The sequence below is a fragment of the Elgaria multicarinata genome, chromosome 2, assembly GCF_023053635.1.
Source record: "Elgaria multicarinata webbii isolate HBS135686 ecotype San Diego chromosome 2, rElgMul1.1.pri, whole genome shotgun sequence".
Lineage (NCBI taxonomy): Eukaryota > Metazoa > Chordata > Lepidosauria > Squamata > Anguidae > Elgaria > Elgaria multicarinata.
The window spans coordinates 65831846-65844629 of record NC_086172.1 but is presented as its reverse complement, the minus strand read 5'-3'; the positions used below and the strand labels follow the sequence as shown (position 1 = coordinate 65844629).

The window sequence follows — 12784 nt, the reverse complement described above, 5'->3', positions numbered from 1 at the left end:
TTAAATTCAAGAGAGTATTCAAATAGCCAGTTTTCTGCCTGCATTCAGAAGTGCAGGAGTCTACAGAGGACTGCACCCTATTACTAACTGCAATAGTAGCAGCAAGAACAGCAAAACATATGGACAAAAATCAGAAAGTGGTTCACATGGAAGAGGAAATGTATATCCATCACCTGCCCAGAAAGTCATCTTTATCTGGATCTTCATCATACAGGTCTACCTCTAGATCCTGACCAGGGATTTCATGAACAACGAACTGGAAGGACCGAAAGAATATTACAATAATAATTAAAAACAAAACAAGAGCACAAGACTGTGGATCTATTGTTCTTGAAATGCCACTACATACAGTAAAATGTAAAACTGCAGGACTTCCTATTTTTCTGAAGCTACTGATTGAGCAGGAAAGACAGTTTCTTATTTGCCAAGCATAATAGTGAAGTGGGAACAGTAAAAAATGCCTTTTTTGCCCTTTCATTCCCTCCTCATATTTATGATGATCAGTTAAATTGGGAATGTACAAAATGGTTGTTGATTTTCCATCATGTAGCTCAGGATGCACAACCTTTTCAGCACTGAGGACTATGCCCACTGTCTGCTGGGGTGGGCGGGCAATGACTGCACATATGTGCACACACAGACACACACTGCAGCAGGGTATGTAGTTTCTCCACCACAAGTGAGATGGGGAACACTTTTCTCCTCGGCAGTAAGCAGGATGGAATCACTCAGCAGCACTTTCAAATATCACCCCAAATACTAAGCCTCTGTATGTTTACTCAGAAGCAAGCATGAGCAGCATGTCTACTTACTCTACAAGTAAGCAGGGCAAGTAAGCAAGACCGAATCACTCAGCAGCTTCTTCCCCATGCCCTGTCTCCTCTCCCCAGCAGGGAAAAGCTCTTATCTCTGACCAGCTGCTGATCAGAGATAAGAGCTTTTTTGTTGTTGTTGCTGTGAGAGGGAAAGCAAACAGGGCATGGGGAAGAAGCTGGCTGTTGGATCAGCTGGGCAATGGAAAAAAAGCAAGTGGGGTGCCACTGGTTTTGCAGGTCATACCAGAAGTGGCTGAGCATCACATATGGCCTGCTGGTTTGCACCCTGATGTAACTTAATACATTTCTCTCTAACACATTGATACAGAGTTCTGGTAAGCAAAAAAAAAAAAAAAAGGTGAATTACTCACAAGTGTAAGGGTGGGTAAGTCGTGGCCCTCCAGTTTTTTTGGCATACAACTCCCATCAGCCCTAGTTAGCATAGCCAATGGTGAGGGATGATAGGAGTTGTAGGTCAAAACATCTGGAGGTCCACAAGTTATCCACACTTGCAGCAGTGATATGTTAATGGAACAGTGTCCCTCTACTCCAACTCAATTTTATTTGCTCATACAGAGATAAGGTATTTTAAAAAATAGAGCTGACTTAGGCTACAATCCTATACCTGCCTAACTGGGAGTAAGCCCCATTTAAATCAATGGGACTTACTTCTGTACAGATCTGTGCCAGTAATACATTTAGAATTCTAGATAGAACTATTAGCACTTAACACCTCAAACATTTCATTCCAGATGGGATTCAGGTTTCTTTGTATTGTCTTGCTTCGGAACTGCACCAGGCCAACTCGAACAAGAGCGTAAGGGTCCGACTTCCCCCTAATTGCCCCAAGGAAGTTGTCTTTTTGGACAAGATTTTCAGCCTCTTGGAGGTACACTCTTACTACTCCCTACAAACACACACACAGACAAACATTAAAATAAACAACCCATTACTAACAGTGTTCATTAAGTCTCTACATTCTAAATGTTATGACTAAGAAAGCCCTAAAAATAAAACAATAAGGACAATGGCTGCTGCCTACAGAACACATATAACATTTTGCTAAAAGAATCCATCAGAGGGCTTTGGGGGGGCTTTTTTTCAACCTGCAATGTTCTCTCTTTGTACCTCCCAATGAGGGATGGATAAAATAGTGGCCAAAAGTAGAGTATTGTCATTTCCTTACATCAGAGAAGAAGGTGTATTGCATATGCTTGAGTTCTGAAAAATCTTTGCTAGTGCATAGTGGAGAAACAGAATGCATCATTCATGCATGTGTGTTGTTGCAATCCTATCACACCAAGAATATACTCACTGAACCTGCACCAGCTGCAATCTATATCCAAGACTGTTCCATATTCTTCACTTAACCCAAACACACATCTATTTTGAGTGGATTTCCTGACACTCAAAACTAGGGAGGCTCAAAACGATGACCCAGTTTGCACATTATGACTACAAATTACTTATTTAAACTATGAGTAGTGATGACCATGTGGAAGCAAGTGAGGGTGCCAGATCCCACCCACTCAACCACTTCTGCTTTGCTAAACAGCCCAGGATTAACCGGTTTCTGGGTCATTCATCAGGATGTCTGAACTTAGCATTTTGGGTTGTTGAGAGAGGAACAACCCAGAGTTCTAATTCATTTATCCCATAGTGATCAGGGGCCAACATGCTCACTTGCTTAACCCCATGTGGTCTTGAGTACCATGGTTTAAACAACCCATGGATATGCATGATGTGCAAACCAAGTCTATGCCTCACCAAGTCTCAAAAAACCTTTCCTAACTAAAAATCTATCTTCCCCACAAGAAAACTTTTCCAAAACCGAAGTTCTCTGAAATCTTGGAGAGGGTTTGCAGGGGAGAGAAACAGACGAACCCCAACAACTATTTGTGGTCAAGAGAAGTAGGTGAACATACATCTCATAGCTCTGTCTCTGCTGTTCTGATTCAGGTATGGGCAAGTTGTAAATTTGCTATCCCAGTTCCTGGCCTTATCAATGTACATCACCACAAAATGGCAGGCGGGGAAAAATAGCCAAGGGGCTGTCTACATGCAGGGAAAGGCTGCGGATCTGCACCCTGTCAGTTAGATGACATAGGCACAGGTTCGCAGCCACCGTGGGGCTTCCCTGCAATGCTGCGTTTTGAAAAAGTTGGTGATTTACCCTGACTTTTTCGAATGGAGTGACATCAACATGGTGCTTCTGCCATGTAATGGCGCTCCACTGCCAATCTGGGGCCAACCCAGGGGCAGAGTCTGGTGGAAGCCGACCAGTAACTGGTGCCTTCCTCCAGGAAGGGGACGAGGGGAGCTTCTGGATGGCCACCCAGAAGCCCCACGCTTCCTCCTCAGTGTCAGGACTACCCAATGCTGCCTCAGGCAGTGTGAGGTTGGGGTAGGAGGCTGTGCCAACCTGGCGCAGTGAAGACAGCCCCTGTGCCAGGGGACAGCACTCACTTCTTCAGAGAGAGCTCTACCTTATGCCTTGAGCCAGGTGACTTGCTAGGAAGTCTTAAGAGCACAGTTCTCAGACATGACTCACGTATGGAATAGGAAACCGCAAGTGAGAAATGTTAATGTTCTTTTTCAGTGGAACAGTGAGTCTGTTTGGCAGCACCAACCGGGCAGCTATGAGATCTTGGATTAAGGAGTCTGACAATACGCTGAAATGAGGAAAACAAATAAAACATGCACAATTATTTATTCATTTTTAAAAAATGCATATACAAAAACATGTATTTCAGGCAGACCTCTCAAGCTTGCTTGCCTTAGGTATCTTCTTTCCAAATTATTATTATTATTATTATTATTATTATTATTATTATTTATATAGCACCATCAATGTACATGGTGCTGTACAGAGTAAAACAGTAAATAGTAAACATTTACTGTAAACAGTAAACATTCATCCAAAATGAATGTGTCTATAGTCAAAACCACAGCACAAGGAAGAACATTTTAATGGGTCAAATTTCCCATGAAAATGATATTCTCTTGTCCTTAGTTGAGTGCTGTTGCCGAGCCAAAGTGAAGTTGCACACTGAAGTGGCAAAAGCTCTCCTTACAGAGCCAAGCATATGAATGCCCACAAAATTAAATCATAGTGCGATTTAATAGGTCCCCACCACTGCAATTGTGGCAAATGACATACTCTGAAGAGTGGCTGATCACTCCCCACATTTTGTGGAGAGTTCTCACAATGCCATTCCCTGCTGGGTTGACAGACAGTGACAGAGTGATGGAAAATGAGCCTCTGTACACTGTACCCATCATTGTGGAACAGCTGTCATAGAGAGGCAGCTCAAAATGGCCTCCATTTTGTCATTGCGACATGAGGACTGGTCCCAGCTCTGACATCTAGTGTATTACTTTCATTAAGGTATCAAGATATTTTCCTTTAAGATGATAGGAAGATAGAAAGCTCCCTTATACTGAGTTAAATCATTGATGGACCTAGCCCAGTACTGCCAACACTAACTGGCAGCAGCTCTCGGGGGTTACAGACAAGATTTCTTCCTAGCTATACCTGGAGAAGCCGGGGATTGAACCTGGGACCTCCTGCATGCCAAGCATAAGCTCTACTACTGAGCTACAGCCCCCATCCTGACTGAGCACTTACCTAATGCCTGGAGCATCTAGCAGGTTGGTCAGTCCTGCCCAACTGATTTCCAAGTGCTACATTGAGAGTGAGAAAAAACAAAGAAACACTCACTGCACACTCACTACAAACATTGCACATTCAATAACACAACTGGTTTTTAATATTGAAATGACAAAAAGCAATGTCAAAATCGGGAACCTATTATATGGTCCACCTAGCTCAGCATTGTCCTGTCTGGTTGTCAGTAGTTCTTTGGGGTTTTAGGCTGGGAACTTCTCCAGCCCCACTTGGAGATGCCTGGGACCTTTTGCATGCAACGTAAGTGCTCTACCCCAAGAAATCCGACTCAAATTAACACAATTAACATTGGCCAAAACTCTTCAGACATTTGAAACCACACAATAAACACACTTTCCATTTGTCTCTAGCATGTGGTTTTTTTAGATTGGCTTGAGGATTATGTGGTCACATCCCAAGTAAGCTCAGATTGCACACGAACCTCTGAAGCCTTGAAGAGTCATGTGGTCATAACTAACTCAGGCACATTATGAAGACATGATTGGCTGCCGCCACAAATTCCATGAACAACCAATTAAGATTACAACATGGCAGCCTCAGGGCAACCATGTGCTTGGATGGCTTCTGTCAGAAGGAGATGCGTAAGCAAGGCCTCGCAGCATTTCCTCTGCTAGAAGCCTGCCGGACAGTTTGGATTCTTCCTACATACTTGCTATGTGAGGCACACACAGTCAGCACGTGTCAACTTTCTCAACTCGGTAGACATCTACTGGGTATGTCTAAGCAATTAACCAAGTCCAGAACTCACATTGCTGGTTTTAGGAATGACATTACAGCCTGAAAGCTCTATACCATTAGACAGCCAAAGGCATTTTACTATTCCTATCCAATGGGGAACACCACAGACCTCGGAAAAGAATGCAAGCGTCCTTCTCAGGACCAGCCATGCAATACAGCAGGGTGAAGCAACCTTCTGCAGGTGGGACCATGAAGACATACTGCCTGAATGGTGCCATGGCAGGGTGAGGGCACTATTTGGGCTTTATTTCAGACAGGAAAATATTTTGATCCAGCAATTATCTTTCTAGGAAATGTGCAAAATGAGGATAAACCTCAATGAGAATAAATCTCAGTGATTTAACTCCTATGCACACAAACCTGGAAGAAAGTGTATTTTGCTTCTGAGAAAACAAGCATAGAGTTGGACTATAAATTATGCCCACCCCACCTTGCACCTCTGATTTACTAGCTGAGTTTAATTGCTGCTCCCATTTGTCAGAACGCAGCAAAAGGTTTACAGGCGTTTAGAAAACATTTGTACTCCTCCTTTACTCTGTGCTCCCTTTAATAATAAGTAAGAACATAAGAAGAGCCATGCTGGATCAGACCAAGGGTCCATCTAGTCCAGCATTCTGTTCACACAGTGGCCAAGCAGCTGCCCATGGAACACCAAAAGCAGGACATGAGTGCTTCAGCACCCTCCCGCCTATGTTCCCCAGCAACTGATGTACACAGGCATACTGCCTCTGATACTAGAGGCAGCATAGGGCCATCAGGACTAGGAGCCATCAATAGTCCTATCCTTTAAGTACATATCTCGGTCAGTTTACTGTGATTTAAGTTTACCTTTCACATACAAGTCTGGAGATTCCCCCCTCAGCACCCCACTCCCTTCCACAGCAACACAATCCATTGACATAGTTACCAGGTTTGTACATAGCCACTTGTGACACTGGCTTCAGCTGACCAGGCAGCCAAACTCTTGCAAAATGTAACAGACTTGATTCTTTCCCCTCATCCACTTGTTTGCAGGCCAATAATATGCAACAATTTACCTGGAGGCAGGGGGAGGGCCATTAATATCCTGTGGACTTGTTTTTGAAACCTGTGATGTGATAGCTTATATAACCTGTGGATCAGATGCCGCAGGTCTGACTACATTGGGAGGAATTATCTAGCTAGCAGTTAGTGTGATAATACACTGACCCTCTGTCCTACCCCTATGTGACCCTGTACAAAGAGAGTGGGTATCTTGGTTTGAACAGAGAAGCAGAGATACTTCTGACTTCAGATAAGTTTTATATATTTATCGGCTAAGTTTTATGTATTGAAGGTTGCACACATCTTGCATATCGGGGCCTTTTGGGTGATGGCTCTATATTTGTGGAATACTCTCCCAAAGGATATACATTTGGCTCCATCTTTATTGGCTTTGAAAACCCATTTGTTTTGATGTGCTTTTAGTGGAGGTGCTGGGCTGGGTTTATTATTATTTAATTGTTTAAAACAGCTGTCAATTTTCTTTTAATTGGTTTCCATTGGTTTTCCATGATTGCTAGGCTCAGCTACACAATGTTTTTAGATTGCAGCTTTAGTTGGTTACTGTAATGAGATTTGTTTTAGTTTTTATGTTTTAAATTTATGTATGTGAGCCTTCTTGGAAAGGCTGTATCTTGAAAGGCACCATAGCAATACTTAAAATAAATTCCAATTGACACAGGAGGCAACACAGTTCCCTGTACTGCAATCAAATACAACTTTGTTATTTTCATAGGATCATTGCTATAGTAACACTTTACTAGTGTATTTTAGAGCCATATTTCTTTTTTGGTTTTTGTTTGTTTGTTTAGAAATGCTGTATAGGTAGAACATGCACTCTTCTTGATATTTATATACATTCACAATTTCTATACTTTAGAAGGACAGCATTCACAATTCCATTATGAAAGCTGAAAATATACACAGACCAATATGTAAATCAAAAGCTGACTAGCATTCACAGTTGACTTACAGGTTTCTGGATGAAAAACATGGTTACAGCTCCAAAGAAAGGTACTTCTGTCAGTAGGGGTTCTAGTATCACTCGTAATGTTCCATACAACTGAAAAAAAAGATTAATGTAGCATTATTTAGTTAATAGACACGTAGAAAAAAATATGTAGAATGTACGAAGTATCTCAAACAATTTAATAAATGTAAGCTGTACTGTACCCACCTGTATTCCTTTCACTCCTACTTTAAACCTGGACAATTCCATCTGAATTTCACAGTCCCCTATATAGCTGAGAAAGAGTTTGTGTTAGGATGTCACTAACTTGCAATAAAAAAGTACATAAGACCCAAAATGTCAAATGTTCTTCTTGTCCTAAAGGGCTTTCCTTAGTGGCAAGTCAGTTATTAAAATATCAAGAAGAAAACTCAGCTGCGAGCTTCTTCTATGAGTGAGAGAGAGTGGACAAGTTTCTTTGAGTGAATAAAGTTTGTAAGGTTTCTAAACAAATACAGTTTACAATCTTCTCATCCCTTCTTTTTTGGGAAGTAGGCAAAATATAAAAAAGAAAATCTATCACTCAAATATTTTCTACTGCATGGTGGCACATTTCTGAAAAGTAGATGATATGGGGCAAAGCATCACATCAATCAAGAAAGGGGAAAATATTTGGGTTAGAGTTTCGTGGAAAGAGGGACAGGTTGGTGGTGTTCGGTGGGTTCTAGAACCTGAAAGGTTTTGTTTCCACCTGCATACTACAGGAATTTACAACTGAATCCTCATTCTGGAATTGCAGAATCTGATTATAAACAATGAAGGGGGGAGAATAGCTAAGGTGCTCTACACACCAGGTGCTGCAGGAAGTATAAAGGGATCAAGAAGGGACTAATGATTATGATGAGAAAGAGCAGGGGGAAAGAGCAAGTAGCTTTTCTGATCAAACCTAGATGTTGTGGAGAATGCATGTCTGCAAGGGACCAGCAGCTCCACAGCTCCCCTTGGTAGATCAAGGCTCATCTCTCAAACCTCCACATTGAGCTCCATCACACCTACTTCCCCCCCAGTTTGTCTCTGTGATTTCTAGCTCTGTTTCATTAGCGCATCAAGCTAATGGCCCCTTTCATGTGGGTTTGTGGTATTGTGCTATACTGATGAAACCTCCTTTTGCTTGTTTGCTCTTCCACTCAACCTGGCTCCACCCCTTCTCCTTCTGCCTCCAGTTCACTGGTTGTAACAGTGTGATGGGCGTAGGCTCCCCCCCCCCCACTATATATTTGTTGTCTAATGATTTACCGACACAGTGCTGGAGGAGGAGAACTGCCCCACCCCCTTTTGTCAGCAAGTTCTCTCTTCAAAGCACATGCCCCTAACAAAAGAAATAGTGAGAGGATGGCACCACACAGGGGCTGAAGGGCGCTTTAATTCTGTTTGGAAGAAATAATCCAGACTTTCCCCACTCTAGGAAAACACGAAAAAGGAAGGGGAAGAGGCAGGGTGTCTGCAGGACAGGCACAACGTTATCTAGTGCTGTGCTGCAAAACCGCAAACCAAGCATGACGAGAGTGTGATAAAACAGCTAGGGTGACCATATGACCGGATTTGCCCAGATTTGTCCAGGTTTTTGAGGGCAAATCTGGGAGGGGGAGGGGAAATCTGGATTCCCCCCCCAAAGAGCAGCTCTAATGGGAATTAACAAAAATGCTTATAACTCCGTCATTTTTTAAGATAAAGACATGAAACTTGGCACAATGGTAGCTCTTAGGAAGGGCTTTAGTCATACCAAATTTGAAACAGATCCGTTCATCCATTGATTTTTAAGGAATTTTTTACAAATTGAGGTTTTAAAATTATTATTTTTAAAATTGACATTTTTAAAGATAAAGAGATGAAACTTTGCACCATGAAAGGATTTAGGTAGCGCTTTAGCCACATCAAATTTGAAACAGATCCGTTCATCCATTGATTTTTTAGGAATTTTTTTTAAAAAATGAGGTTTTAAAATTATTTTTTAAACTGTCATTTTTAAAGATAAAGAGCTGAAAGTTGGCACCATAATAGCTTTTAGGTAGAGCTTTAGCCATACCAAATTTGAAACAGATCTGGGGCCAGTAGCAAACCCTGTTAACAACAGCAGCTTGCAATGAGTGAAGATACAGTCAGAAAAGATATTTGAGGGAAGAGGAGAATGTAACACACAGAGTATAGCAAAAGCTTCAAAGTACAGCAAAACCTACAAAAGTAGGAGTGAGTGAAGTTAATTTCAGATACATTGAATCTCTCACTTGTTCTTTATTTCAGTGATTTTAACATTAAGATGTTACGTAGAACAGATTTGTCTTAAATGAGTGCTGTAAAATCAGACGGACACGCCCCTTGGGGGCGACCACGTTGTCCTCCTTTTTGGTTTCCAAAATATGGTAACCCTATAAAACACTGGTGTGATGGAGCCCATTGTCCTGACACTTGGTGCTACAACCATAACATGATTTCTTCCAGAACCACCCATCTCAAACTATTGAGGAAACTAATGTTTTGGGCCTCCATGACTCACAAATTAGGCACACTTAAACTCCAGTAGCTGCCACATAACAGATCAGTTAGCAGTGGTGGAAGCAGAAGCAGGACCAAACAGAGTTATGCTTACAAGTTATGAGGAGGAAGGGGTAGTTTGGTTTAAGTATTGGTTTGCTGCAGCCTCCATTAAGGGAAGATTTCACACAGTTTGCTTGTCACAGAGGCATGACCGTGAACTAATGCCTACTCATAGATTTAATTTGATCCCGATTTCACAAACTACTTCCTATGTCACAGCACAAGACACACACTATTAAATTTATCATGGCTCACTCATATATTGTACTCTGCTGGACACGTGTATGAGTCACTTCACAAGTATTTAAATGGTTCTGATGCTTAAATGAACTAAGCTCACAAGAACCTTGGCTCCTAACTGATTTTGAGATGATTGCAAGACATACCCATGATTAGGCAGAAATAAATGTTGTTCATGAACCATGCCTTCCAGTGAAGCTTGTTGGCAACAGAAAAGCCAAAATACAATAATATCTGCCAAGGGGTGGGGGCAGGAGAACTTCATAGTAATTATTGCAGCTGTTATTCTCCCAAACTGTGCCTATACTAACAATGTGAGTATTTCATAACATTGTTTCAAAAGTAGGTTACGCTGAATAGGTAACTACACTCTACATGTTACTAGTCTTTCAGTTTTATCCTTTGTTTTTCTAGCCATGATGATCAGATCACATTTGTAATAGATGAAACTAGGAAATCAGTTATGTTGCCATGTGACAGATAGGGGATCACATAGTGCTGCAACAGTTTTCACGTGTTAATTTTAACAGGACAATATACAACAACAAAACAATTAAATAGAAACTAGTACTAACCAGTAACAAATTGAGCCTTAGGTATATTTGACTCTCTATACCACAACTTCACACCTGTCTACACCAACTTGAATCAACACCTGTCTACACTAACTTAAATCACTGAACACAAACAAAAGTCGTAGTATAATATACTGTAAAAAGATGATGATGATGATGACGACAACAACATCAGTCACTGGCATCACATCAAAAAACTATACTGAAAACCTGCATAAACTGGACCTACCAAAATACATCCACACAAACACCCAGACAAGTGTCATACTTAAAATGTGCTCAATAGTCAGGAAATTCCTGAATCTATAAAAGACAGCATGACTTGGCAAAGCCCATCAGATTCATTTAGAAAAACTGCCACGAGTGTGAAAAGAGAAATCATCATCATCATCATCATCATCTGGAAAGAGAAGAACCTACAAATGTTGAGTCAAAACAGTGGTGGTGTTTATCATGTTTCTAGAACTTTTTAACACTTGCAAAATGCATTTCTCCTTCTTGGAAATTTTTCTCAACCCTTTGTAAAAGATGCAAACTGTTCACAAAGACTTGGAAAGCACTCAGGGCCAAAAGCACTCAGTCCAATCAAGTTGCACAGAGTTGGCAGAATGGAGACACATATTTGGATGTGCATTGAATGAACATCCACATTTTATCCAAACTACTCATGTTTATCTGATTTATATCCCACACTTCTATCAAAAAATGGTACCCACGACAGCTACTACTAATAAGACCAAGAATAAAAGAAAATAATAATTAAAGCAACCATAAAATCAAAGAAGTTAAAAGCACAGTTAAAAATACAATACAAGACACAAAGAGCTCCATCACATCAGCGATTTATCGCACTCTCACCATCCTGGTGTGTGTTTTCGCAGGGCGGTACTCACATGACGTCACCCCTGTCCTGTGCTCATCGCGGCTCTTCCCCTTTTCTGTCTTATTTTGGAGCAGGGAAAGTCCATTTCCCCCCCCCCTCCATGTGCAATAAAGCTTTTCCATCCTGTGTATTGCTGTCCTTGAGCTATATCAGACCATCCCATTTTTTGTTTGGGGCATGTATGTCGAAGGGCGTTCTCACTGACAAAAGAAGAGGGTGGGGTGGTTCTCCACTCAACTGCTCAACCGTGAAGGTGGAGGGAGAGAGGGTGCCTGAACACCCCATGGAGAAGGCAAGTGAGGCCGCCTCTGCATCTGCCCAGGACTTGGTCCCATTCCTCTATGGTTCTTAGTCCTGAGTAGGCATGTCAGGTTTCCTGACCAGAACAATGTCGGCTTCCCCTTGCCATGCCAACATTGACCACAACTTCTCCAAAAACTAATTTTAATACTTTCTCTTCACTTATATTGTTTAATATGATCTTAGGGGAAAGCATGGTGTGTTGTTTCACCATAATTGTGCAGTTTCAGGCTGCCATACTATTGCATTTGCTCAGAAATAAAAATAAAAGTAAAATATAAAAAATTAACTGCAGGGGGAAGGAGAATGTAGGGGGCGGGGCAGGAGTTTTCACAGGCACAGTAGTGATACAGGCAAAAAGATACACGAGCTGAAATAGTGCAACAATGTACAAATGTGAAAGTGCCCAGTGTTAAGACTAGCTAAAGAAACAGAGGGGGAAACCACAGACTCAAAGAGGAGGGTGGGGTGGGAGAAGGTGTGATGGAGCTCAAACAGTGAGGTGTACTTCTCTGCATTTAACTACTTTGGCTTTTTTGGTCAGATTCAACCATGTTGAAAGTAATGAAGCATCATGCCCATTACAGATGTGAACAGCAGTTTCCAGCTGCTCCCACTTTTTCTCTGAACTGTAGGAAGGTTTTGGCACCTACTCCCAATTCACAGGTTAAGGCAGCATTCTCCAAGTTGTCAAACTGGATGACCTGGTTTTTCTGTCCACTTGAATCCTCCCTCGACTGGGCTATTCCTTATTGCTTTAGCAGGTGAACTCATAACAGCATCCTCTGTGACTCATAAGGAGGACTGTGGATACCAAGCAAGCAAGACTGACCTATTTGTAATGGAAAACTCCCTCCTCACTCAAACCCTGTCTGTGAAGACACCCACATCTCTTCTTTGCAGGCATTGCCAGGTGACAAACAGCTCTCCAGTATTGTTCCCATTCACCCCCCCCCCCAACTGCCAAACACATTACCCTCC

The 12784-nt window shown here is 41.8% G+C and overlaps 1 protein-coding gene across 1 annotated transcript in view; it reads right to left on the bottom strand.

Moving 5' to 3' along the window:
* Nucleotides 1-12784, bottom strand: part of ESYT3 (extended synaptotagmin 3) — a 47955-nt gene that overhangs the window by 23486 nt on the left and 11685 nt on the right. The window contains exons 5-10 of the mRNA XM_063116637.1: nucleotides 7439-7505; nucleotides 7235-7324; nucleotides 4444-4499; nucleotides 3367-3487; nucleotides 1549-1722; nucleotides 174-256 (exon numbers count right to left, since the gene is read on the bottom strand). Of these exons, the coding sequence (XP_062972707.1) occupies nucleotides 174-256; nucleotides 1549-1722; nucleotides 3367-3487; nucleotides 4444-4499; nucleotides 7235-7324; nucleotides 7439-7505 (591 nt within the window). The remainder of the gene's footprint in view (nucleotides 1-173; nucleotides 257-1548; nucleotides 1723-3366; nucleotides 3488-4443; nucleotides 4500-7234; nucleotides 7325-7438; nucleotides 7506-12784) is intronic.